Source organism: Prionailurus viverrinus, chromosome D2 (genome assembly GCF_022837055.1).
Source record: "Prionailurus viverrinus isolate Anna chromosome D2, UM_Priviv_1.0, whole genome shotgun sequence".
NCBI lineage: Eukaryota > Metazoa > Chordata > Mammalia > Carnivora > Felidae > Prionailurus > Prionailurus viverrinus.
The window spans coordinates 61,460,398-61,488,363 of NC_062571.1; the positions used below are offsets into that span (position 1 = coordinate 61,460,398).

At 46.4% G+C, this 27,966-nt stretch overlaps 1 protein-coding gene across 6 annotated transcripts in view; it reads left to right on the forward strand.

Annotated features, from left to right (window-relative positions):
* Positions 1–27,966, forward strand: part of SUFU (SUFU negative regulator of hedgehog signaling) — a 125,069-nt gene that overhangs the window by 62,416 nt on the left and 34,687 nt on the right. For 4 of the 6 annotated variants that reach the window (XM_047824697.1, XM_047824701.1, XM_047824699.1 and 1 more), the window contains exons 4-8: positions 18,173–18,315; positions 19,251–19,336; positions 19,613–19,685; positions 23,258–23,414; positions 25,246–25,357. In XM_047824697.1, the coding sequence (XP_047680653.1) occupies positions 18,173–18,315; positions 19,251–19,336; positions 19,613–19,685; positions 23,258–23,414; positions 25,246–25,357 (571 nt within the window). The remainder of the gene's footprint in view (positions 1–18,172; positions 18,316–19,250; positions 19,337–19,612; positions 19,686–23,257; positions 23,415–25,245; positions 25,358–27,966) is intronic. The other 2 variants (XM_047824698.1, XM_047824700.1) reach the window with 1 other exon arrangement.

A 27,966-nucleotide genomic window follows, 5' to 3' on the forward strand; every position in this document is an offset into this window, starting at 1 on the left:
TAACACTACTGAACTGTAAACTTAAAGATGGTTAAGACGGTATATTTTATGTTATGTGTATTTTACTACAATTAAAAATTTAAAAATTAAAGCATCAATTGATTTGGGTTCTTAATTGTACCTGTAAAATACCTTCGCTTTTGCCATATTCTGTTAGCAAAATGCAAGTTACAAGTCTTGTTCACACTCAAGGTGTGAACACTGGAGGTGGGGAGGAATTTTGGGGGCCACCTTAAAGTTGGCCTACCAACACTTCCTAAAAATTATAAGCAAAATGAGACAAATGAAATTCATAGCGTATCCAATGGATATCATAACAATACACATAGATTTTAAAACACAGTAATGTGACTGTAGACCTCTAATCTATCACAAAGGCAAAAAAACCTATTTTCAGTGATCATATTGTTAATAATAGTGTTATTCTGAAACTAGTATACACATATAATAGGATAAAGCAAATAAATGATTATATTAGAAACCAAGATTTTCGGGCACCTGGATGGCTCAGTTGGTTAAGCGTCCGACTTCAGCTCAGGTCATTCATGATCTTGAGGTTCATGAGTTTGAGCCCCAGGTCCAGTTCTGTGCTGACAGCTCAGAGCCTGGAGCCTGCTTCAGATTCTGTATCTCCCTCTCTCTCTGCCCCTCCACCACTCACATGCTGTCTCTCTTTCTCACAAGAAAAAATCAACAATATTTAAAAAATTTTTTAAAAACCCAAGATTTTCAGGAAGAGAAAAAGAAGCACAAATATAAAATCAAATAAATAAAAATTCTGTGTTCTTAAATTTTAACTGGAAATATTGATGAACTTGAGATTATTTTCTCTTTTTGTTAAAAATTTGTATTTTATCTTTGTTTACTGAAAAAGTCTTGAAACAATAATCCAGTAGCAGTAGACACTTCTGGTTCCAGATTGTGGTCCCCATATACTATTTCTAAAACAAACTAAGGCTTTTTGGAGAAATTTCCAGTTCTGGGGCAGAAAATATACAGGATGAGCCTATAACATCTTTTTATACCAGAAAACAAGGCAGCTACCAAAGATTGTCAGGGTCATATCAACAGACCCAAGAGAGTCTCTATTTTTAGAAACATCTACCAGCCAAAGATGGAATAATATAAATATTAATAACAATCACAACTGCAGTGGATTGAGACATATCAAATATATTAAAATCCATGTGTTCATAATAATACTTAAAAAGGCAAACAAACAATGGAAAACTTCACTTACCATGTTTAGAAGATTTGATAATTTATTATTCTGAAAGTTAGTGAATAATGGAAAAGAACCACACTTTCTGCCTTTCCTATATAAATTACCTCAGGGTACCTTTAAAGAAGATTTCCAGCAAGAAAATTATAAAGAGTGATAGAATAGTTTTTGGAACCTTCTAATGAAATACTGGATCTAGCAGTTGTCATCATGGTGCTAACCTCACAATCTCTGGCTCTAACCTTTGGCGTTTACAGGAAACACCAAGGGACAAAGGAACATGCTAAATGATGGCATGGGGATGCAATCAGCAAAATTCAGACTTTGGGGAATTTTACTGGACAAACAACCTGGTTCCTTCAATAAGAAGAAAAAAAAAAAGAGGAAGAGGGAAAAACTTTTAGATGGAAAAGACTTAAAAACTAAACCAGCCAAATGCACTGTGTGGCCCTTATTTGGATAGTAATTTGAACAAACCAACTGTAAAAGACATTTATAGAAAGTCAATTTAGACAATAACTTTAATAGTTGACAATACTAAGAATCTACTGCCAAATTTTTTAGGTGTGATGATTGTAATCATAATTATGTTTTTAAAAGAGAATACTTACCACTTAGAATCTGTACTAAAATACTTATGGGTGAAATGATATGGTGTCTGAGATTTGCTACAAAAAATCCTATGGGGGGGCGCCTGGGTGGCGCAGTCGGTTAAGCGTCCGACTTCAGCCAGGTCACGATCTCGCAGTCCGGGAGTTCGAGCCCCGCGTCAGGCTCTGGGCTGATGGCTCAGAGCCTGGAGCCTGTTTCCGATTCTGTGTCTCCCTCTCTCTCTGCCCCTCCCCCGTTCATGCTCTGTCTCTCTCTGTCCCAAAAATAAATAAACGTTGAAAAAAAAAATTAAAAAAAAAATCCTATGGGGATCGCGTGGGAATTTGGGGGTAGGGTTATAGATGATTTGGGGATTGCCCATAAATTGATAATCATTGAGGCCAAGGGATGGGTATATGGGAGTTCATTGTATTATTTTCTCGATTTCGGTTGAAATTCGCCTTAACAAGTTATGTGTGTGTGTGTGTGTGTGTGTGTGTGTGTGTGTGTGTGTGTTTAAAGCCTGAGTTTCAGACCAGGAATGGAAAATAATTTTTTTAATGTGTTTTGGAGACATTTGAAGTCCAAAGCTATATGGTGCATTGGCCAAGCCCTAGTGGATTATGTGAAAAGAACTCCTTGGAAACCGTCTTCTTTAGTACTCAGGTCACCTTCATACCACCTGCTTTCCTTTCTCTTCAGACTGTCTCAGTATGGTTGGTGGATAGGAAGAAGGATTGAAGTTTATTGGTTTGGTTTGATTGATTGATCCAGTTTTCTCTGCTGCCAGGCTGAATCTAGTGACCCACTCAGCAGCGGCTTCTTCCTGAGAGTATTAGGGCAAAACCTTGTGCTCCACAGCAGGCCTGCCCTTGAATAGTTCCATACTTGGTTACACTTGAACTTGCAGTCTAGGCGAGGATAGACTTTTTTTCTGTAATGAGGGTAGCGCTAAAGGTAACAATTTCTGCTTTGGTCTACTTAACTTCTTACCTGGCTCCAGAAGGTTTCTCTTTTTATATTAATTGGAAACCAAATGCTTTATATACACAGGGTCAGGGCAGAACCAGATTCTCCTTTTGAAAGATGCCAGAGCCACATTTTGTCCTCATCATCCTCTTTCCTGAAGGGAAAAAAAGATGCTTATTTTGCCTGCACCTCCCTAGCCCATAAGTGCCAAGAATACAACTCTCTCCACTCCCAAAAACAAACACAAAATGACAACAAAGCAAAAAAGTTTATCCTAAAGTAGTGTGTCTGTCCCTCCAGATTTCCAGACTACTGCAAAGGGGTAAAATGCCTTTCCTCCTTGGAATTTAGGCAGAATGAGGGCGATGCTAAAGTTCTTCGACTTAAGAGAATGTTATAGGGGCGCCTGGGTGGCTCAGTCGGTTAAGCCTCCGACTTCGGCTCAGGTCATGATCTCACGGTCCGTGAGTTCAAGCCCCGGGTCGGGCTCTGTGGTGACAGCTCAGAGCCTGGAGCCTGTTTCAGATTCTGTGTCTCCCTCTCTCTCTGCCCCTCCCCTGTTCATGCTCTGTCTCTCTCTGTCTCAAAAATAAATAAACATTAAGGGGCGTCTGGGTGGCTCAATCGGTTAAGCGTCCGACTTCAACTCAGGTCACGATCTCGCGGTCCGTGAGTTCGAGCCCCGCGTCGGGCTCTGGGCTGATGGCTCAGAGCCTGAAGCCTGCTTCGGATTCTGTGTCTCCCTCTCTCTCTGCCCCTCCCCCGTTCATGCTCTGTCTCTCTCTGTCTCAAAAATAAATAAACGTTAAAAAAATTTTTTTAAATAAACGTTAAAAAAAATTAAAAAAAAAAAAAGAATGTTATAGATGCAGTGCATCAGCTGTGTCCACCCCTAACAAATGGGAATAGTGGATGTGTGCAGCCATCATCACCTGGCCCTGTCTGGTTGTTGATCTATAGATGTGTCTACCATTTTGATCTTAGATTTTAGCAAGTGCGAATGGGAAATAATGTACAGTGTACAGAAATAGGACTAAGAGCAAAAACAGCAAGGGAGAGAAAGGGGATTGTTTTAATGTAACTGACTATAACCACTAAGAGAAGAAGAAAAACAAGAAAAGTTTGAAGTCTGGCAAGAGTACCAGCATCATTAGACTAGTTAATTTAAGATAAGGTGCGGTGTTTGTTCAAGAACTTAAATGCTTTAGCTGGTGAAAGTGCCACTGGTGACATTTTAGATACAAGCCAAGGATGGGCACCTGGGTTCTGGGACCACCCAGTTCTGTAACCGCTGCACTCAGAGTGGCATGGTAGCCAGTGTGATGGCTGCTGGAGCCGCCAAAGGAGTTCGCACTGCATGCCAGAGATGTGAAGGAGGAGTGCTTCTTTCTCATTTTATTTTTTTAAGCATACAAATAATACATAAATCCATCTTAGAAGTTAACAGAAGTTAACAATTCAGACTCTATGAATCAAGCCAAAGTCCTCCTTGACCACACAACCCAATCTCAGGCCCCCTCCCCAAACCACTTTATCTGTATGGTGGCTTCCTTGCACCAGACCAGACTTTTTCTGTGCTTTCACCTCCTTCTGGGTACCTATAGAATGGTTTAGGTTTATGTATATATTTTTTCCCTTTTTTTTTTAAAGTAAACTGTATCTCCAACATGGGGCTCAAACTCACAACCCCCAGATGAAGAGTCCCATGCTCTACCAACTGAGCCATCCAGGTGCCTCTTTCCTTCTTTAATGTAAGCGAAACTGTTCTGTCCTTAACAATTGGACTTTTTAATTAACTGTGCGTCTTGGAGATCTTTCTACGTCAACATATAAAGGTTTATCTAATTCCCTTTTACTGCTGCTCATGATTTTATAGTATGGATAAGCCGTATTTTAACCTCATGCACATTCAGATTGTTTCCATTTCTTCACTATCACAAACAGCACACAGATGTTGTGAGCATCCTTATTCATTCCTCCTTGTGCACGTGTTTTGCTCTAGGGCAGATACGTACTACGAGGTGGAACGATTAGGTCAAAGGGAAAGTACTTTCTATATTAATAGATTCTGCCATGTGGCCCTCCAAGGTGACTGTGCTACTTTACAGATGCTTGGCAGCATCTGTTGTAGATGTAGACCTACCTAGTCTCTTCAGGAAAAAGATGGAAAGAGTAGAAGCATGTGCTTGATTTTAAAGCTTCAAAGCATCTCCTGGCACTTTTGAGGGGGGGTTGAAATGTATATAGGGACTGCGCATTTAAAACCCTCTATAGTTATTTTGGCTTTAAGAACAAAGGGACCTGCATGCAGTTGGCAGGCCCTCCGTGCCGGCTCAGGAGCGTGAGAGGAGCAGGAGTGGGTTTTGCCCAGTTACAAGCCTCTGGGCAAAAGACTTCTCCTTCTCGTACTGACAGGTGTCTAAACAGATGGAGCTGCCTTAAAAGAAAAGTGAAAGCATCTGCCAGCTTAGGACTCAGGGCTCTCTGGAAATGGAGAGCAAGGATCTGTATTCCTCATAGAAGAGCGTGGCACATAGAGGGTGGACAGACAGGATTTGTGACAGCAACAAGCTGTGGCAGGTAAACCCTGCTGAGCTCTGTTTGCACTGAGGGGCTCACCCTCTGGGGCGGGGGGTGTGGGGTGGGGAGTGAGGCTGTCCTGCCAGTCCTAAAAGTCCTGCAGGCCCCAGAGAATTGCTTGTGGGTGAGAGTCTCCCGAGACCCCAGCAGCTCGCCAGCCTCCTGCCTCCACTGCTCTGACCCCTATTCCAGGTTGCTGAGCTTCTCTGCCTATAAAAGGGATTTTCCTTACACTTCACTGTTTGCCTTCATGATTGTGGCTTTGAGGGAGAAGGAGGAAGCTGGGGAGCCAGAGGTTTTTGAGAAAATACATAGGGAAACAATTTTGAGTCTCTTTTGACTGGCTTTCTAATCCTTGGCGATTCCTTTGATTCTGGGCAAAACCTAGAAGGAATATCCTTTACGTTTCCTTTCAGTTTTGTAAGAACAAACATGTCCCCTCGCTCTTCTTTATTTAATTAAGTGGTACAGCACATTCATTTCCCTCGCAGTGTCTTGCAACCACATTTAGCCAAATTAATATCAGACAGAACTGGTTGAGGAAAGCTCTCTAACCAAACACTCAAATTAACTTTTCAAGTCATGAAACTGCACTGAGAACCTTCAAAGGGGCCGGGAGGAGTTCATTCTTTCTTCTGCCGCTCGACCGGGTTGGAGAAACTTGTCAGCCAGCCACCATCCACGCCATCCAGCTATGAAGAACTCTGCCGGACAGCTTCACACGTCCAGGGAACCTGCTTCTCTCCCTCCCCCCACAGTTTGTCTGCCTTCTTGCTATTTTTTCTTTCTTAAAAGAAAATGGCCTTTCTTTGGAGAAGTTTGATCTGAAACCCTGCAAGGGGGGTGTGCCATCATGCTCCTGAGATCTCCTTCCCTGCAGGCATCTTGTCTGCTGTGCATGTGTGTGTGAAGAAGAGCGGGGGCGCCAAATTCTGTTGTTTTGTACCAGCTGAAGCCTCTAAGCTCTAGAATATCCCATCCTTTTATATGTTCTCCTTGCCACGCTGAAGTGTTAGAGGGGAATCAACCCAGGACCTATTTATTTTTTGCTCCTCTGTGATGTGCGTTCCTCACTGCTCTCAACTGCTATCCCAAGTTCCTGAGATGGGCCTTGCCTTACCACTGCTGCAAGTCTCTAAGCTGAAATCCTAGCCTTGGTTTGGAGATGGGGAGTAAGGGCCGGCAGGCAGGGAAGTGCTTACCCACCACTTTGTTTGGATTCCTGGAGGAAGGAGAGCTGCTGATCTTCCCCAGCGAGAAGAGGGTCTGTGCCACTGGTCCTTGGATGGGTGCTGTCATGTGAAAGCAGTGGAGACCTGGAGGAGGCCCTGGGTCTTAGTGCAGTGCCTGGGGTCGTACTCTCCCCAGAATCGGCATAGCATCTCATGGCTGTGTTGAGGCCTCCAGAAATGTAATCTGTAGCAGTGACATTAGGCTGTCCTATACCCTATGCCCTCCTAAAATTTTGTAGGCTCGAGAAACAAGTAAACAAGGCACACACATCCCTCCCCTCCCCACAGCTTGGCATAGAGCAAGGAGAAAGTACCTGGGCTTTAGAAATTAGGATAGGGGGGCGCCTGGGTGGCGCAGTCGGTTAAGCGTCCGACTTCAGCCAGGTCACGATCTCGCGGTCCGTGGGTTCGAGCCCCGCGTCGGGCTCTGGGCTGATGGCTCACAGCCTGGAGCCTGTTTCCAATTCTGTGTCTCCCTCTCTCTCTGCCCCTCCCCCATTCATGCTCTGTCTCTCTCTGTCCCAAAAATAAATAAACGTTGAAAAAAAAAAATTAAAAAAAAAAAAAAAAAAAGAAATTAGGATAGGATTCCGTGAGAGATCCAGCGGGGGCAGTGGGCCAACTCATTGGCCCCAGTTAGGACCATCTGGGCTGGGCAGAGGCTAACAGGACTGACTTTGAACGTTGCCTCCTCCACTGCTCTGGCCAGGGCTGGTTCATTCAGCAAAACCTCCAGGTTGTCTCCTCTCACTGGAGTGTCATGAGGCTGCCTGGGACTGTGCAGGTTTGTGTTTCAGCCCCCATAAGGATATTTCAGTTTGTGGGCCTTCAGTTGACTCTAAGGGGCCGTCTTCTTTTTTTTTTTTTTTTTTTTTCAACGTTTATTTTTGGGACAGAGAGAGACAGAGCATGAACGGGGGAGGGGCAGAGAGAGAGGGACACACAGAATCGGAAACAGGCTCCAGGCTCTGAGCCATCAGCCCAGAGCCCGACGCGGGGCTCGAACTCCCGGACCAGGAGATCGTGACCTGGCTGAAGTCGGACGCTTAACCGACTGCGCCACCCAGGCGCCCCTAAGGGGCCGTCTTCTAATCTCAGAGGGAGCCTTTGGACCCAGCTCCGCCGAGCAGGCCACAGTGGCTGCAGTAGCCTCTTAGGCCTTCTCAAGAAGGAGGGTGGGGTTGGGCAGTTGCCAGATGCTCCCCTTGGGCCTTGGTTTCATGCTGGGACTTTCAGGAGACAGGAGGACAGGCTTCCTGACGCTTCCCTATCAGCAGTCTGTGTTGCTGGGGGCGTGTCTGGCACTTTTGGCATTTTAGGGAAGAACTGCTGAGCCCTCCTAGTAACCAGCCAGCTCTGGGTCTTCATACAGGACACTTAAGCCCGCGTTGTCAAAGCAGGTATGAGCATTGGTGTGATGTGTGAGCGCCAAGAAGGCAAGAAAACTGGAGACCGCTTCTTGCGAGACTGTGATGGCGACCCCATCGTTCAAAAATTTGACCTTGGAGTTGACAGACTCCAGTCTGCCAGCCTGCTTTGCACCACCTCCCATTTTCCTGCACTCTCTAAAATCCCGCTTGTATACCAGCCACTCCTGTGACACCTGGCACAATTCAGCAGGGTTTCCTGCCCTTGCCCTTCATCCTCTCAGAGCACTCTCTCCAAAGTGCCTTTGACTTCAGGGGTCCAAGCTTCAGCCATGAGAAACCCACTCTTTCCCGCTCTGGAAGACAACATTAACCCATTCTCTTCCGACCAAGTGAATTAATTCGAGTAAAGGGTGTGGGGGGTGGAGCACCGCTTTCCAAACTGTTGTGTAAAACATCATCGCTGGGATTGTACTTTCACACAGAATGGAGACCCACAGTCATTTTCCAGAGTTGGGATGAATTAAGAACTCTTAGAGAATGTATTTGTTCCTCAGTGTTTCAAAGGCAGCACTAATTATTTTACAAACAATGGCTGTTTTCTTCTGCAACCCATTTCCCTAGATTTTGCTAACTTCTTATATCCGGCACAGCCCAACTTCAAACAGCTAGACTAAAGCTGGGTGTTTGGGAGGTGGGGGTAGGGTGAGGGCCAATCTGAGGGGCCTGTTAGCACTCGCGTTCCCATACAGTTCTTGCCAGGGGGTTGTTTGCTAATGGGGAAGGAGACACAGAGTAGTGAACCCTTTCTTTCAGCTAAGCAAGGGGCAGAAGTATACCCAGCAGTTTTTGGACTCTCTTTGCCAGCCTGGAGTGGCCTTCCCCCCTGTGACTTTGCCCAATAGGCAGCAGCTGAGGGAGGTTTCTCAGGGTACTTGGAGCTAGAGCTCAAAGGAAGAGGGAAGGGAAGGGAAAGTGAGCATCCAGGCTTCACCTGGAATGGCCTGCCTTGAGACCCTAGAAGGCCCCTCTGCTAATGTGGTTTGGGTGGAGGTCCCAGGGATTTGCATCCTAATGTCTTGGTTAGGACACTTCAGGGAGCTGAAGAGAGAGGAAATGGCGCCCCTCTAACCACTGGACTGAACAGCTGGGCCTCCGACCGAGGCATTATTAGCATTTGAAAACCCATCTGAAGGGGCCGAGAGCTTCCTGGGGTGGGCGCTGGGGCCTGAGTGCTGAGGCCCGCAGTGGCTCCACTCAGAATGGGGCCGAGCATCCAGGGCATAAAGACCAGACTGGACTCAAGAATGAGCCCATTGTGGCTTTGTCCCAGGCTTGAAAACTGTGACCAAGGCTCTTTCATTGTTAAGAAAGACTGTTTCTTGGCCACAGCAGAGCTAATAAGTCTGGTTCCCCCACCAGGCAGAGCTGGGGAAGAAAGACCATGTCCTATGCTGGAAGGTTGTTAGCGTCTCACGCTCTAAACCTTTCTGGTGTGGTTATGCGTTCTCCTCTCCCTTCCTTCTTCTTAACTCACTCCTGATCCCACGTGTGTTGGTCCCAGAGCAGCCACTGGGTCCGTCTCCCTTTTCTGCCTTAGGGTCTCCCCTCCCAGCTGCCTAAATTAGGCCCCTTCCCGAATTAAACCTGTACGAGGTATTTTTTTTTTGGTCATTCTTATTTCATTTAAACAGTTTGGGTTTGTACAACAATTATTTTTAAACCCGGTCCGTTCTGATTAATAAAACATCATGGCTCCAAAACCGTTCAGCCTTTTCCCTGTTTCCAATTTCTGTTCCTGTCAGGTTTGGAGTATATTTGTATAGACCAGACAGCCAGATGTGGGTCAGGGGAGAGAACTTGACCAACTCTTTCTTAAAACAGGAGCGATGGTGCCACCTACTGGCCTCTGCTGTGAGCTACAGGCTCTGTGGCAGGTTCTTGATTTCTGGTAGAGGGACTAGGACCTGGGCAGGAATAGCTGTACCGTATTCCAGTACAGGAATAACATGCAACGGTGGAAAGCAAACTGAGGCACGCTATTCCCTGCTTACAGATGAGGAAACTAGCTTGGGAATTGTGGTTGGGCAAGTTGCTGAGGGTTGTAACTAGTAAGGGGCAGAAGCAAATAGGATCTGGGCCTTCCCAACTGCAAAGTTAACCACGACACCAGGGTTTGCCAAAGCCAGCTGGAGATTTTAGTTCATGACTGGACAAGGCATTCAATGATCCAAATAGTGAGGACTCTTTTCCCTCTTCAGGTCTCTGATTCAATCCTTCTGATTTATCAGTTTGATATGACTCTTTAAACCTCTAATGGCTCTTCAACTCTGGTTCATTTCAGTTTTTAATAATGTCAGGTAGATAACAGTAGCTGTTAGAAATTAAATTTGTTTTCAGGAAATCGCTTTGCAGTTACCATAAGCAACACTGATTTTCCTTTTATTTTCCTGATTTAGTAGTAATATGAAGTTTCCTTTTAAACTAAGTTTGTTTAGGTTTTAAAAAGTGAGTCAATCTCGGGGTAAATGCAGGTTGTCATACAGCTGGTACCAACACAGAAGTGTTACGGATGACTTCGAAAGTTTGGGTAATGTGGCACTGTGCTCACCATCACTGACTTGCCCCCATGACTTCGGGCAGTCTGTCTCACGGATCCTTTCCTGATTTGTGGAAAATGAAAACATTGGTCATTCAGGTCGTGTAGACCATAAAATGCTGTGATGTCTCGGCATTATGAGTCACATTTCTCCCAGTCCACAGCTTACCTGAGAAGGTAGTAACCAAGAATTCAAGACCTTGGCTTTGCTTTGATTACTTTGCCTTTCCCTCAAGATTCCTCCCTTTCACCTACCATATTCTTTATTTTTTAACATCTTTATTGAGATATAATTCATATACTGTGTAATTCACAGTTGTGAAACTGTCACCACAATGAACCCCAGAACCTTTTCATCACCCCCAAAAGCAGTGCCATACAAGTCACTAACCATTCTAGCCTTAGGCAACCACCAATCTCTCTGTCTGCATAGATTTGCCTATTCTGAACATTACATACAAATGGAATTGCATATGTCCTTTTGGAACTGGCTTCTTTCACTTAGTATAATGTTTTTAAGGTTTGTGTTATAGCGTGTATCAGTACTTCATTTTTATTACCAAATAATACTCCATTGTGTGGACATACCACATTTCCTTTATCTTTTTTTAAAACAAAATTTTTTTTTTTAGTGTTTATTTATTTTTGAGACAGAGAGACAGAGCATGAGCAGGGAAGGGGCAGAGAGAGAGGGAGACGCAGAATGTGAAGCAGGCTCCAAGCTCTGAGCTGTCAGCACAGAGCCCAACGCGGGGCTCAAACTCACGAACCGTGAGATCGTGACCTGAGCCGAAGTCGGACGCTTAACCGACTGAGCCACCCAGGCGCCCCTCCTTTATCTTTTCATTAGTCGATAGACATTGGGTTATTTCCCACTTTGGGCTGTTGTGAATAACACTGCTGTGAACATTCATGTACAAGTCTCTGTGTGAACGTGTTTTCATTTCTCTTGGGAATATACATTGGCTTGGAATTGCTAGGTCATATGGCAGCTCCAAGTTTAATCATTTGAGGGATTGCCAAACTGTATTCCAAAGCACTCCACTATTTTACATTCTCACCAGCAGTGTGTAAGGGTTACAATTTCTTTCCTTACCAACACTTGTTATTGTTATTTTTAATTGTAGCCACCCTAGTGGGTGTGAAATGATGGTATCTCACTGCTGTTTCGATTTGCATTTCCCTAATGGCTAATCACGTAAAGCATCTTTTCATGTGCTTATTGGCTATTTGTATATCTTTCTTGAAGAAAAATTCTATTCAGATCCTTCACCCATTATAAAGTTGGATTATTTGTCTTTTTATTATTGGGCTGTAAGTTTCTTTGTATATTCTGGATACCTATAAGATCTATGTAGATATTTTCTCCCATGCTGTATATTGTCTGTTCACTTTCTTTTCTTTTCTTTTAATTGTGTTTAGGGGCACCTGGGTGGCTCAGTCAGTTAAGCGTCCGACTTTGGCTCAGGTCACAATCTCACGGTTAGTGAGTTCGAGCCCTACATTGGGCTCTGCTGACAGCTCAGAGCCTGGAGCCTGCTTCAGATTCTGTGTCTCCCTCTCTCTCTGTTCCTCCCCCGCTCGCACCCTGTCTCTGTCTCTCTCTCTCTCTCTCAAAAATAAATAAAGATTAAAAAAATTTTTTTAAATAATTCTTTTGGGTATATATCCAGAAGTAAAATTGCTGGATCATATGATAATTCTATGTTTAACCTTTTGAGGAACTGTCACACTGTTTTCCACAGTGGTTGCACCATTTTACGTTTCCAGGAACAGTGCACCAAAGTTCCAGTTTTTCCACAGCCTCACCAGCACTTGTTATTTTTTGGGTGGTATTTCGTTTTGTCTTATAATAGCCATCCTAATGGTTGTGAAGTGTCCTCTCATTGTGGTTTTGGTTTGCATTTCTTTTTACTTTGTGAAAGTACTCTTTGCAGCCCAAAAGGTTTTAATTTTAATGAAGTCCAATTTATCTCTCCTTTGTTGCTTGTGCTTTTGGTGTCTAAGAAACCACTGCCTAATTTAAGGTCAGAAGATTTACTCCTGTGTTTCTTAGAGTTTTACGGTTTCAGCTCTTATAGTTGGGCGTATGATCCATTTTAAATTAATTTTTGTTTATGGTGTAAGGAAGAGATCCAACTTGAGTCTTTCGTGTGTGGATATCCAGTTGTTCTAGTACCATTTTCTGAAAAGACTGCCTTTCTTGTATTGAATTGTCTTGGCACTCTTTTCAAAAATTAATTGGTCACAAATGTGAGGGTTTATTTCTGGACTCTAAATTCTGTTACATTGATCAAATGTCTATCCTTATGCTAGTACCACACTGTCTTGGTAACTGTAGCTTTGTATCAAGTTGTTTTTTTTTTTTTTAATTTAATGTAATCTAATTTCTTAAGTTTACATCCAAGTTAGTTAGCATATAGTGCAGCAATGGTTTCAGGGGTAGATTCCTTAATGCCTCTTACCCATTTAGCCCATCCCTCCTCCCAAAACCCCTCCAGTAACCCTCTGTTGTTCTCCATATTTAAGAGTCTCTTATGTTTCGTCCCCTTCCCTTATATTATTTTTGCTTCCCTTCCCTTGTGTTCGTCTGTTCTGTATCTTAAAGTCCTCATATGAGTGAAGTCATACGATATTTGTCTTTCTCTGACTAATTTCACTTAGTATAATACCCTCTATTTCCATCCACGTAGTTGCAAATGGCAAGATTTCATTCTTTTTGATTGCCGAGTAATACTCCACTGTATATATATACCATATCTTCTTTATCCATTCATCCATCAATGGACATTTGGGCTCTTTCCATACTTTGGCTATTGTGGATAGTGCTGCTCTAAGCCTTGGGGTGCATGTGTCCCTTCGAAACAGCACACCTGTATCCCTTGGATAAATACCCAGTAGTGCAATTGCTGGGTAGTAGGGTAGTTCTATTTTTAACTTTTTGAGGAACCTCCATACTGTTTTCCAGAGTGGCTGTACAGTTTGCATTCCCACCAGCAGGGCAAAAGAGATCCTCTTTCTCCGCATCCTCACCAACATCTGTTGTTGCCTGAGTTGTTAATGTAGCCATTCTGACAGGTGTGAGGTGGTATCTCATTGTGGTTTTAATTTGTATTTCCCTTATGATGAGTGATGTTGAGTGCTTTTTCATGTGTTGGTTGGCCATCTGGATGTCTTCTTTGGAGAAGTGTCTATTCATGGTTTTTGCTCATTTCTTGACTGGATTATTTGTATTTTGGGTGTTGAGTTTGAGAAGTTCTTTATAGATTTTGGATACTAACCCTTTATCTGATATGTCGTTTGCAAAAAGCTTCTCCCATTCTGTCAGTTGCCTTTTAGTTTTGCTGATTGTTTCCTTCGCTGTGCAGAAGCTTTTTATTTTGATGTGGTCCCAATAGTTCATTTTTGCTTTTGTGTCCCTTGCCTCTGGAGATGTGCCTCTGGAGAAGTTGCTGCCACCAAGATCAAAGAGGTTTTTGCCTGCTCTCTCCTCGAGGATTCTGATGGCTTCCTGTCTCACATTTAGGTCTTTCATCCATTTTATTTTTGCGTATGATGTAAGAAAGTGGTTGAGGTTCATTTTTCTGCATGTCGCTGTCCAATTTTCCCAGCACCACTTGCTGAAGAGACTGTCTTTATTCCATTGGATATTCTTTCCTGTTTTGTCAAAGATTAGTTGGCCGTATATTTGTGGGTCTATTTCTGGGTTCTCTATTCTGTTCCATTGATCTGAATGTCTGTTTTTGTGCCATGTATCAAGTTTTGAAATCAGTAGGATTAAGTCTTCCAACTTTGTCTTTTTCTTCCTTCCTTCCTTCCTTCCTTCCTTCCTTCCTTCCTTCCTTCCCTCCTTTCTTTTTAAAGATTTTATTTTTTTAAGTTTATTTATTTATTTTGAGACAGAGACAGCACAAGTGGGGGAGGGGCAAAGAGAGACGGAGAGAGAGAGAGAATCCCAAGCAGACTCCATGCTGCAGCTGTGGAGTCTGACGTGGGGCTCAAACCCACATTGGTGAGATCATGACCTGAGCCGAAACCAAGAGTCAGTCGCTTAACCAACTGAGCCACCCAGGGGCCCCTAAAGATTTTATTTTTAAATAATTGCTACACCCAACGTGGGGCTCAAACTCACAACCCCAAGATCAAGAATTGCACACTTCACCAACTGAGCCAGCCAGGCACCCCTGTTTGTCTTTTCAAGCTTCTTTTGGCTATTTTGGGTCCCTTGCATTTTCATATGAATTTTAGGATCACCATGTACATTTCTGTAAAAAAGGCACCTGACATTTTGATAGGGATTGCATTGAATCTGTAGATCAATTTGGGGAATATTACGGTCAACAATATTAAGTCTCTCTTTCTGTCCATGAATACTGCATTTTTTCATTTATTTAGGCTTTCTCTAAATCCTTTCAACAGTGTTTTGTAGTTTTCAGAGTACAAGTTTTACACTTCTTTTGTTAAGTTTATTCCTAAGCATTGTTTTCTTTTTGATTCTATTGTAAATGGATGTTTTCTTAATGTTCATTTATTTTTGAGAGACAGAGAGCACAAGCTGGAGAGGGGTGGAGAAAGAGGGAGACAGAATCCAGAGCAAGCTCCAGGCTCTGAGCTGTCAGCACAGAGCCTGACATGGGGCTCAAACCCACGAACAGCGAGATCATGACCTGAGCCAAAGTCGGATGCTTAACCGACTGAGCTACCCAGGAGCCCCTTAATTTCATTTTCAGATTGTTCACTGCTAATGTACAGAAATACAAGTGATTTTTGTACATTGCTGTTGTACCCTGCAACCTTGCTGGACTTGTTTATACTGATAGTTTTTTAGTGGATTCCTTAGGGTTTTCTATGTACAAGATCATGTCATCTGCAAATACATTTTCATTTCCTTTCCAGTTTACCCAGATTTTTGTTTATTTTTCTTGCCTAGTTGCCCTGGTTAGAACCTCTAGGACAATGTAAAATAGAACTGATAAGAGTAGGCATCTGTGTTCTGTTCCTGATCTTAGAGGAAAATAATTTAGTCCTTACTATCAAATATGATGTTAGCTGTAGGTTTTTTGTAGATGCGCTTTTATAGTTTGAGGAAGTTCCTATCTCTTCCTAGTTTAAGTGTTTTTATCATAAAAGAGTATTGGATTTTGCAAATGCTTCTTCTTTGTCTATTGAGATGATCCTGTGGGGTTATTTTTAATCTTTATTCTATTGATGTAGTGTATTACATTGATTTTCTTATGTTACATTAACCATGTATTTCTGGGATAAATCTCACTTGGTCATTGTATATAACCCTTTTTTTTATGTTGCTATGTTCAGTTTACTACTATTTTGTGGAGGATTTTTATGTCTGTATGAATATGGGATAATGATCTATGGCTTTCTTTTTTTGTAATGCCTTTGTCTGGCTTTGGTATCAGGGTAATATTGGTTTTATAGAAAGAATTGGGAAGTGTTACCTCTTCTATTTTTGTTGGAAAAGTTTGTGAAGAATTGGTATCAATTCTTTAAATGTTTGGTAGAATTTGCCAGTGAGGCCATATGGGGTAAGCTTATTGTGGGATAAGCTTTTGAATTAACTAATTCAATCTTTTTTACCTGTTGCCTTGTTTCTAACTTGTAGATCATGCAAACTGGTTGTAGACAACATGTTTCTGTAAAAGGAGAAGGAATCTGGGAAGAGCAGGCACAGCAGGAATTGGGAAAATTGAAGGTTTCTAGTTGACTCTGCTTGGAGATGTGTCTTATCTCCCTTTATCACCCATGTTTCCTAGATGAAGTAGTCTTCCTTCACCCTCATAAATGAATGCTTTTGAGGTTAGGACCAAAAAACTGAGCCTCTTAGGTGGAAAAAGTAGTTGTATAACCACACCTGACACAGGAGGGAATTAGTATTCAGACTGAGACAAGTGAGAGCAGAAGCTCTCTCAGGTTTCCCTGGCTGGTGTGTGTGTGTGTGTGTGTGTGTGTGTGTGTGTGTGTGTGTGTGTACGCGCGCACGCACGTTTTCATGTTCTGCCTTGCCTTAAATATCAATAAAAAGTGAAGATTCCCCAGCTGTTAAGGTTCCCAGGTCATAAGTGATAGACCACAATGAACTACCATATAGCCATTTAAAGAATGAGGTAGCAGGTGCCTGGGGGGGCTCACTCATTAAGCATCTGACTTTGGCTCAGGTAGGTCATGATCTCACGGTTCATGAGTTTGAGCCCCATATCGGGTGAGCTTGAGCCCCGTTTCAGGTGAACACAAGCCCCGCTTCAGGTAAAAACATGAGCCCTGCTTCGGGTGAGCCCCACTTCTCTCTCTCTCTCTCTCTCTCTCTCTCTCTCTCTCTCTCTCCCTCTCCTTCTGCCCCTCCTGGGATTCTCTATCTCTGCCACTCACTCTTGCTCTCTCTCTCTCTCTCTCTCTCTCAAAAAAAAAAAAAAAAAAAAAAAAAGAATGAGGTAGCTTTTGGAGTGCCTAGGTGGCTCAGTTGGTTAAGCTTCCGACTCTTGATTTCAGCACAGGTCCTGATCTCATAGTTTGTGGGATCGATCCCTGAGTCGGGCTCCATGTTGATGGTGCAGAACCTACTTGGGATTCTCTCTCTCTCTCTCTCTCTCTCTCTCTCTCTCTCTCTCTCTTTCTCTCTCTCTCAAAATGAATAAACTTAAAACATATTTTAAGAATGAGGTAGCTTATTATGTGCTGATATGAAATGATCCCCCAAGATATATCATTAAGCAAAACATGCAAAACAGTGTGCTGCCATTTGTATTACAAAAATAAATAAATAAAATAAGGGGTGGAGAGAACTGTAGATGCACACAGGCTGGTAAATGCAGAGCACCTTTGGAAGGGTGCCGAACATAAGAGTCAGGGGTCAGGGGTGACTTCATACCACATGGGTGTTTTCTTCTGTGTGGTTATGGTACCCTAAACAGTTTTTTGAAGTGATGAGCCTGTGTGAAGTGCAGGGGTGAGGCTGTGAGTTGGCCATGTTGGCACATTTCTCCTGGGCACAGTGTCTGTGTTTTCATGGAAACACCTGTCCCTCCAGACTATACATCTCTGCTGAGGTGTGTGAGGCCCAATTTAGATCTCCATGTACTTGAAGCCTCCAGTGTTCCTCAGAAATCCCTGTATCTGTCTACCTGTGGGAAGCCAGGGACCAATTTCAAAGGCCCTCCACAGTTGTTGGTTCCTTTTAGAACACTTTCAGCAGCACAGAAAAGGATTGGAACCAGGCATGTGTTTTTCCAAGGTGAAGTGCTTTCACTGCCCTCTAGCCTCCCTGAGGATTTCTGGCCAGGTGGTCCCACACTAAAGCACTTTATTCTTTTTTGGCAGACCTGATCATGGCTCCCTCCCACCCCAAATAAGTTTTTGGATGTGCCAGGCCAAGTGAGCATTCACACTAGCAGGCTGTCCTATTCTACTGAAGGCTGGCAGAACTGGCAAGCAGGGACACGTTTGGTTTTGGGGGAATATCCACAATCTTTTCTCCCATATGAGTGAATGCTTCCCCTGGAAGGCTGGGCAGCTTCCCAGCCCAGGCTTCTCAGATACCAGGGTTCCAGGCCTAGATGCGAGGCCTCCAACACTGAGCGTCGCCATGTCTCTCCCACAGAGAACACCTTCTGCAGTGGGGACCACGTGTCTTGGCACAGCCCTTTGGATAACAGTGAGTCAAGAATTCAGCACATGCTGCTGACAGAAGACCCACAGATGCAGCCCGTGCAGACACCCTTTGGGGTAGTTACATTCCTCCAGGTGAGGCGCGGGTCGGACATGGGCTCAAGCCTTCCCTGGGCGAGAAGTCCTAGTAGGACAGAAGGGCTTGGGTAGGGGAGGTGAAGGGAACAGGAGATTTCCTTCAGTCTTCTTGCATTTTCTGTCCCCTCTGATGGTTCGTCAGGTATAGTCGGATGGTCTGATTTAGCCTGCTGAGATGGGAGAAGGGGGAAAGGTAAGGGGCCATGTGGGGGTGGCTGGAGAATGGCTGTAGTTGAGTGGCTAACACGGTGGGTATTTGATGAACTAGTAAAGACCCAGACAGCAGTAGGCACAGGACCTCCTAGCAGGAAGGCAGCGTCGGGCTGGCCTTGCCCTCACCCGAAGGGGTGTGCCTCCACTCTGGCTGCACCTGGGCTCGCTTGTGGGCATGATGGTGTCTGTGTGAAGGTTCACTTGTTTCCCTTGAGGTTTACATAAAGGCCCAGCCCCTGACGAGGAAGGAAGCTTTTCTGCAAACTTCTGGGGCCCTTTGGTTGTCATTCTGAGCTCGAAGGGTCTCAGAATCTCCTCTGTTTACATTTCCTGTGATCATAGCCCCGGCAGGAACATCTGGCTGAACACCCCCTGCTTCCAGGGACGGGCTGAGGACCCAGACTGATTTTTGCCTCTGTAGTCTAGGGCTAGACTTTGTGTCACCTAGACACAAGTCTGGCCCATTATAACGGGGCAAGGGTCAGGCCTTAGTGCCCCATCTGTGAATTCTTCCATCTCCTAGCCAGGCAGCTATTCTCTCCTAGCCAGGAAACCGTCCCATTTTGCATAGACCAGCCTCTGACCACAGATCTTGCCTGTGGTCCCCCAACTTGAGTTGACCCTAAAAAGAGCCTAGGTGGTGGTTCTTCTGGGGCGGGGGGTGGGGCAGGGGGGAGTGGTCATTAACACACAACCGCATCTTGTTCCCGGGGTCCCAGATTGTTGGTGTCTGTACCGAGGAGCTCCATGCAGCCCAGCAGTGGAACGGACAGGGCATCTTGGAGCTGCTGCGGACGGTGCCTGTGTGAGTACACCCCCAGCCTATGAGGTGGGGGCCTGGCTCCCTGGGCCTGGGGGTGGGGGTTCCTCCTTAACCCCGTATGTGGGCTTCCCCTTACGTTGCTTTTCAGGCACCGATTTTTCATGTCAGGGATTCCTACCGACTTGCTCCCTGACAGCCCCTGACCTCTAACTGCTCCCCTGTGTTCTGGGCCTAGGGAAGCAAACAGGGCAGTCTGAATCCCCAGACCATCAGCCCCAGGCCCTCAGTTACCATCCTGTCCCCTTTCCTTGTCCACAGCGCTGGCGGCCCCTGGCTGATAACTGACATGCGGAGGGGAGAGACCATATTTGAGATCGATCCACACCTGCAAGTATGTCTTGAGTGAGGAAAACCTTTCTAGCACATTCTGCCTAGGCCTCTTCCAAATAACACTGGCTTTCATGCTGGGAAAATGGAGTTTTATTTGTGAGTGAATAGAAATATGGCATGATTTCAACTTGTTCCTTGAATTCTGCAGAGCACACAGGGAGCAGAGATTTCAGGCCAGGAAACTTGCCTCTGACACGTGTCTTTTTGCATTTAAAAAGGAAGAAAACGGTGGGGGGGGGGGTGGCAGGGTGCATCCAGGTGGCTTAGTCGGGTAAGCCTCTGACTTCATCTCAGGTCACGATCTCACGATTCGGTTCGTGAGTTCGGGCCCCGCGTCAGGCTCTGTGTTGACAGTTTGGAGCCTGGAGCCTGTTTTGGAATCTGTGACTCCCTCTCTCACTGTCCTCTCCCCTGCTCATGCTCTGTCTCTGTCTCTCAAAAAATAAATAAGCATTAAAAAAAAAAAAAAAAAAGGATGAAAATGGGCACCTAGGTAGCTCAGTCATTTGAGCATCCAACTCTTGATTTCAGCTTAGGTCATGATCCCAGAGTTGTGGGATCAAACCCCGAGTCGGGCTCCTTGCTGAATATGCAGTCTGTTTAAGATTCTCTCCCTCTCTCTCCTTCTGCCCCTCTCCCCCACTCTCTTTCTCTCTCTCTTTCTGTCTCTAACATAAAAAACATTTTTTAAGGATAAAAAAAGGATGAATTTTATTGTATGTAAATCATACATCAGTACACCTGACATAAAAAAAAAAAAAAAAGATCAGCAGCAGCTACAGAAAATCAATATTGCTTGCCCAGTATTCTTCCTCCCACTTCCCCTTTCTTAAAAGAATATAGACTGCCCTTCAGGGAACCACCCCTCCACCGCCAGCACCCCATAACCGACGGAGCAGGTGATACTGACCCCATGACCCAGCTGCAGTGGGAATTCTGATGGATCTAATGATCGTATTCCCCCCTTTTAGATACATCTTCCCCTTGGGCAGTCAGACTCCAAGCTCCTCCCCTGGGGAGGCTGGCATTCTTTGATGTCTAAAGGAAGTCTGTATACATGCAGGCCTGCAGTTGCCCACTCACTGTGACCCAGCTGTGCAGTGACATCTTTGGTTTCTTAGAAGAAACACTCTTTGCATGCAAGTTAATTTTGAAAACCACCTAGAGCATAACTTCCTTCCTAATGGGCTGCTCATGAAACAGGACAGCAGACAACTAAGAATGTCCCTGGCTTGTGTACGCTTTCTTCTACTTCCCCCCACCAATTGCAGGTCATTGCCGTCTCTGAACCTTTTATGTTTCTGTAAAAATCTGGTAGGCCGTGGGCAGGCACTAGGAGCTCCATGTCCTTCAGGAGGAACGAGAGGTGGCAGGCAGACATACAGCCAGCAGTCCCTGTGGGTTCTTTACTGTAGACCTATGAGTTCTTGGGCAGAAGCCCTCCTCATTCACAGATGATGCTCCTCTATTTTCCTCGTGCCTGTAACACTGAAGTTTTTAAATTGCTGGGAGGATCCTTTGTTATCGCTGCTTTATACTTGGTTTCCCTGTAGCTTCTGCTTATGCAAAAACCAGGAACCATGAAGGTTTGTTTCCCTCTGTTTCCCTATGTCATTGTTCGGCAGCCACACTGGGATCCAACATGGGCCACTGTTTAGCCCCTGTCATAAGTGCCAAGTACTAAGAAAGAACTTGGTCCTTTGAACTAGTAGGATAAGCAGCCTGTCCTTCTCTGCATGCCAAGAACAGTTCTCCATCCTAGTCATGGGGCTCTGCTGAGACCAGCCAACAGGACCCAGAGCACCTACTGGTCTTTGAAAGCAAGCAGGAGGTGTTGGGGGGCTGGCTCAGTGGTAGAGCACACAACTCTTGATCTCAGGGTCATAAGTTCAGGCCTCACATTGGGTGTAGAGTTTACTTAAAAATAAAAAATGAAAATTAAAAAAAAAAGGGGGAGACCTTGGTAAGAAAGTCCAGCTTTCTCACCTGATTGCCCTGTGCACCAAGGGGAACTCTGCTGTACTCGTTTGTAGCTGTCTGGGGCTTGCTCATAGGCAGTTCATTTTAAAGCTGGCTCCTGTTCCTTTGCTCCAGGCCCTGCTACCAGCCAGCTGTGTGCCTAAAGAAGTCCCTTCTCCGGGTCCTAATTCTTTCTTTTTTTACTTGTAAAGTAAGTGGGCTGAACTAGTTGAGTCAGGAGGCCTCCTCAGCTCTTTGCTTAGGTGAGTGTCCTCAGGGCAGCCAATGGAAAGGGAAAAACTCAGACTCTACCCTGAGCAAAGCAGGGCCCACATGCTCCTACCTGGAACATGGAGCTGCTCCTGCCGTCGGCCTCTCCCTGTCACTGCTCAGAATCCCCTGCTTCGGGGTGCCTGGCTGGCTCTGTCAGTAGAGCATGCAACTCTTGATTTCAGGGTTTCAAGCCCCACGCTGGGTGTTAGAGATTCTTTAAAAATAAAATCTTAAATAAAAAAAAAAAAAGAATCCTGAGCTTCACCTAAGCTGATGGTAGCGCTGGAAAGGAGGCATCAGGGCGGGGCCATCTGCTACTGGTCTCAAGAAATAAGGACCTTTCCTTGTGTTTCCACACGTAGCTCCCTGGCTGAGCAGCAGGCTGGTGTGATGCCTGTGGAGCCGCAGGGAGAGGGTCAGGCAGACAGCGGGGTGCAGACTCTTATTGAGGTGCTTTCACTTAGGAGCTTTATTTGGCCCACGTGGCTGTTTATAAGCAATGTTGCTAGAGCCTTCCAGATGACCTTTAATCCAACGCCCAGCATCACAGAACTATGTTTTACCAGAAATCCCAGGGATGTTTGGGTACAGCTCTTCCTTGAGGCTATTTGGAGAGTGTTTGGACTCCACAGTGCCAAGGCCTGCACAAAGGAAGGGCCTCTGGTGGGGTCTGTAGTTGGTCACTGCCCTCCAGGCCCCCATTTCAGTCTAAGACACGGAAAAGAAACTCCATCCAGAATCCTTTGCCAAACAAGTTAGTGATGCAGCTAGAGGAAGTCCTGCCCTTCTGCTCTCTGGTGACGCTTCTGTGGGTGACCACACCCTCTGCTGTTAGAAGAGGAAACTGCAGGTGTGAGGTTGGAGAAGTTGGGCTGAGTCCTGGCCTCTCCCACCTGGCAGGCTTCCGCCCTGTTCTCTGTAGCAGTAACAAGGGGTTTTTCCTGGCTAACCAGGGAGGAGAGGGAGGACTGTTCCTTTCCTCAGGGAAATAGTTCCTTTCTCTGCCGCATCAGCTCCATGGGCTGGCATGAGGTGGGCAGAATTAGAGCTCCGAAACAGGTGTGCAGGTCATTTTACTGGAAGGTTGAGCTAGAGGAGAAGCTTCCCTTGGGCTTTTCATGCTTCCTGGCTTCCCCTGATCCCGGTTCCCCTGGAGGAGTCCAGTGGCTGGCAGAGACTGTCATGTGTTAGTAACCAGGGCAGAACAAGATCAGAGATCCTGCTCTTCCAGCACCTATCCTGTGCTCAGCACCTACAAGAATCGTTAAATACCAGAAGGGTGGTGGTGACCCTGGGCCACCGGTTCGCTGAAGGAACTCTGGCTCTTTGGTTCTTTCCAAGCAGGAGAGAGTTGACAAAGGCATCGAGACGGATGGCTCCAACCTGAGTGGCGTCAGTGCCAAATGTGCCTGGGATGACCTGAGCCGGCCCCCTGAGGATGACGAGGACAGCCGGAGCATCTGTATCGGCACGCAGCCACGGCGGCTCTCTGGCAAAGGTAGCTGCTACCACCAAGCCTTCCCCTTCCCCTTGCCCCAGGCCCAGTTTTCGGGCTCTCTAGGACGAGTCTCTAACAACAGCAGCCCATTCAATAGTTCCCTTCCTGGCAGGATCTAAACAGCAAGTGAAGCCTTCCAAAGGGTGGCATGAGGAGAGCTTTATTGGGCCCTTTCTCCTGTGTTTCCTGTGTGTATTTCAGATGCACCACGAGCAGTGACCATTGTGTTTTAGATTTGCCCCTTGCAATCTGAGGTCATGGAGGTGAGTGGAAGCCACAGAACAGTTACAGGAAAAGGCCATAGTCCACCCAAGTGCAAAAGAACAAGCATTGGCCACCCACGGAATTGACACAGGGCCCAGCTCCAGCTTGAAAGCCATGCCAGACCCAAGAATCACTATGGCCTCAGGCCCTCCCAGGCCTTAGATGAGAGAGGCCTGAGTGTGAGGCCAGCCCACTAACTTCCCTGCCTCACTGTCCTGCAGATATAGTGTAAGTGGCTGTGTGCCGGGCACCCTGTACCCACTGCCTTCTGAGCAGGGCCTTGGGGAAGGAGGATATGGCTCTCCTGTTAGAAGCTCACCAAGGTGGTCTTGGCAGTAGAAACAGCTGTGGTTCTTAGCAAAGGGCCTCCCTACCAAACTGCAAAAGGAAAGCAGGCCTTTACATATACGTGTGTTCACAGCTTTTTCTTTGTTTCTCGAATTCCTCCACCTTTTCTTATTGTTTGAAGAGTAAGATACCCACAGTCCTGAATAAAATACCTACACATGTGATAGCACAAAAGCACTTCTCTTTCCATAAAGGACAAACTTAAACCCCTGGTGCAAATATCTGACTCCCTTTTGCCTTCTTGCTTGTTCTGTTGGTGTGCTAAACCCATCAGAAGTTCCGAGAGAAAGTCAGCAGTTATTAAAATCATTCAGTTGCTTTTGACGAAAGAGGTAGTATAAGGAGGGATTCATAGTCTTGTCCACAATTTCAATTAGCCAATTTCATGATTGGCTAATTTTTAAAAATTATACAAGTACCTGCATCACTGTAACAAGGCAGACAGTTAGAAAAGTTAGTATTATTACCTCCGTAGTCCACTTTAAGCCCATCCTTGGAGCACTCAGCATTAATTTGCTTTTTTGGATGTGTTTGCAGTTTGCAGAGGTAAGTCTTAGACCAAAATCTCTGTAGGGGACCAGAATAGTGAGCTTCATCCCAAAGATCAGCAAAGCACCTTGCAAAGAAATAGTCCCACCAAGAGATTCCTCTCTCACCCCCTGGCCCTTGGCAGACCCATGGAGAGACAAGGTTCCTGGGCCAAGGTAGGGAGGTGACTTCATCATCCCACTGACCTGGCCCAAGGAGAAGGGTGGCAGGGCCAGATACCATATGACCAACCAGAACCCAGAAACTATATAAGAGTTCATTCATGGCAAGACACTTGCAGCCCTTAGTGGCACCCATTACAGTGGGAAGCATCCCTAAGTGATCTTGGGCACTGGCAAAGACCTTGTTAGTCACTGTCTGGGGCTATGTTAGGGGTAAACCTAGGGCTTGTGGCCCAGGAAGGGGAAGGACAGTGAAAAGCCCTGTCTTGGAAGGTGCCCGTCTGAAGTCTGAAGGTCACCCCCTGTTGTCTTCTACAAGAATGGCACTCTTCAGACCAGAAGTTTCTTGAGAGCATGGTGCCTCATCTGCCCTGTGTGCTCGTACTGCTCTCACTCAGCTCTAGGGTGGGCTCATGGGCTTCACAGGGCCTTTCCCCAGCATGTCTGCAGAGCCAGGTTCTGAGTGGGATGTTAGGAGCCCATGAGGCAGCTTAGTGGTGTTGTTGCAGACACGGAGCAGATCCGGGAGACCTTGAGGAGAGGACTTGAGATCAACAGCAAACCTGTCCTTCCGCCAATCAACCCTCAGCGGCAGAACGGCTTCACCCACGACCGGGCCCCGTAAGTTCCTTGCCCACAGAGGGGGCTAGTACAGCTTCCTGAAAGCAGTGTTCCAGGGCTGGTACAAGTGGGGGGAAGTTTTGTTCTGAAGGGTCTGTCCCTGGGGCTTGCATGAGAGAGAACAATGCCCATAGCCCTTGTTGGATGGGCCCAGGGTCTCTGGGGCACACAGATCTGTGGGTCATAAAAGGGCCTCAGAGGGAACCTAGCGGACCAGAAATATAAACATCAGTAAATATTTACATGGGCTGTGTGAGCAGACGGGAGGCCAAGTTGGGGCAAAATCCCAGCCTTGTGGGAGCCCATTGTGCTGAGCACGACTCCCCTCCTTATCTCGGCCTCGGCCAGAGTTGCCCTTCCTTCCTTCCTGGAGCCTGGTCTCCGGCTGATAGCTGCAGCCCCAGGGGCCTCCCTGTCTGGCCAGCCCCATAGTGGATGCCTGCTGCTGAGGCCCTTTTTCCTGCCTCCCTTCCATGAGGCCCAGGGAAGGGAAGGGAAGTCCTTTGCAGGCCTGTGCTGCCTGTCGTGGGGCCCCAGTAGCCCTTGGGAGAGACTGTGGCCACCCCTACAGGTCAGATCCTCTTCCTGCTGACCTCTCTTCCTCTGATAGGTGATAAGTGGTAGGCAGGGCTGGAGCTGGGCACCCCCTTCTGCCCTTTGAATCAGGGAAGCTGTAGGGAATAGATGCTGGCAAGGGCTGCCTGGGAGCTGGCAGCCCAGAGCAGAAACCTTGCCTGCCAGGGAGGAAGTTGCTGCACCCTGGGCTAAAAGGGAAGCACAGAACTCCTGCAAGACCAGGGTGATCTATCCTTCTTCTGAGAAGTCTTTATTACATGCTTGCTGTGTGGCAAGCTCAGGGCCCAGAGGCCACCTAGGATATAGGCTCTTCTTTTGGGGGTGCGTGAACTGAAGTTGGTGTGAGTCTGGGTGTAGATGCAGTTAGTTAGAAATAGCTACCTCTTTGAATTCTAGCTCCATCTGCTCATCCATGATCCCCAGAAGTGGTAGTGATCTACTAGTCTACAGAAAAGACAAGTCAGCATGATCTGGAATAGTCAGAGAGGGCTTCTTGGAGGAGGAAGAACATGAGACGGACCCTGAAGGTGCCCTAGAACTTTCAAGCAGGAGAAGGAGCTGACGTGGATGGAACAGGGGAGGCCTGCCTGGTTAAAGTCAAAGCTTCAACCTGGGAGCAGATTGTGGAGGAGGGAGGGCTGGTTACTCTGGCTGCCCAAGATGGCTCACCTGGTGAATCTGCCGTCCAGAAGCCAGGCGGGTTGAACTTTTTGGCAAGAGCCTGGAGAAGCCTCCACTGCCACCTCCGAGCAGCTTTCAACTCCAGCCAGTGGGTTTCTCCAGCCATCTGCTTTGAAGTAGCTGGCGTGAGGCACCATGATCTTCCCCTGGCAGCAGCAGATGGCCAGGCTGAGGCGTGGGGCATCTGGAAGCTCTCCACCTACGAGTCTGGACCCTGTCCCAGGGCCATGCTCCTTCCCATGCCCTGAGCTTGGCTTCTCCTTCTAGGCCCCGTTGGCACTGGCGGGGAGGCCGGGAGGTACTTGAAGGCTTAAAGGCTTAAGCATTTTGCCTATAACTTGTAGACTGTCTCAGTTCAGATGGCCTTGTCAACTCTGGAAGGTCCAGGTTTCTGGGAAGAAGGGCAGGGGCTCCTGCAGAGACGCACCCCACTTGCCCCTCTTATATTTGTACAACAGGCTTGAAATCTCGCTCCCTGTCGTGGGCATACGTCCAGCTGCTGCACTTCCACACGTTGTGGGGACCCAAGGATTCAGGGTTCCCGGATGCATACGTACAGCCCAGACTCAGCCCACCCCTGACTGGGCAGAGGGGCATTGGATCTGGTCCAAGGGCTATCTGTAGATGGGTGGAAATAGATCAGGGGTGCTGGCCCTTTGGGGTCATTTCCCTCCCCTGCAGCTCAAGTGCCCAGTCAGGTCTCCAAAGTGCTGGCATCTGCAGCCTGGAGGGAATCAGAACGTCTCTTCTGAGGTTCTCGGTACTAGTTACCAATTTGTTAGCAATTGGTTGAGAAATGGTTCTTCCTGCTTTGCCAAGAACCTTTTCCAACACACTCTTCAAGTGTCTCGAGGCTCTAGCTCGCTGTTATCTCACGATCGATGATGATGGACCCAGTTTAGATCAGCAAGCACGATTGTAATATCTATGCTGCCCACTCTGGGACCTGACCCCGTTTCAGATAAACCACATGGATGCGACTGAGAAAGCCGGCCCAAAATGTGCTGGCACTAGTGTTTGCTCCTCTCCCTGTGGGGGAACAACCAGCGTGGGCCTTATTGTGTGTGCATGTCTGATTTTCCTTTAGTCAGGCTTTCTAGGCTGGGGCGCGCCGGTTCCACATGGGTCTGGGTATGGTCTGAGAAGGCTACGGTTCAGAAGAGCCGATGGAGCCTGGGCATTAGTGTGAACTCTGGCCCACTTGAGGGGGGCGTCGAGCCCTTGCTCTTTTCACACCCCAAAAGCAGCTGACGTCTCCATAGTGACTACTGTGTGCCAAGTAATGTTCCAAGTGCTTTATGCCACATGAGCTTAATTTATTCTGAGTCACTTTGTGAAGTAGATAATCTTAT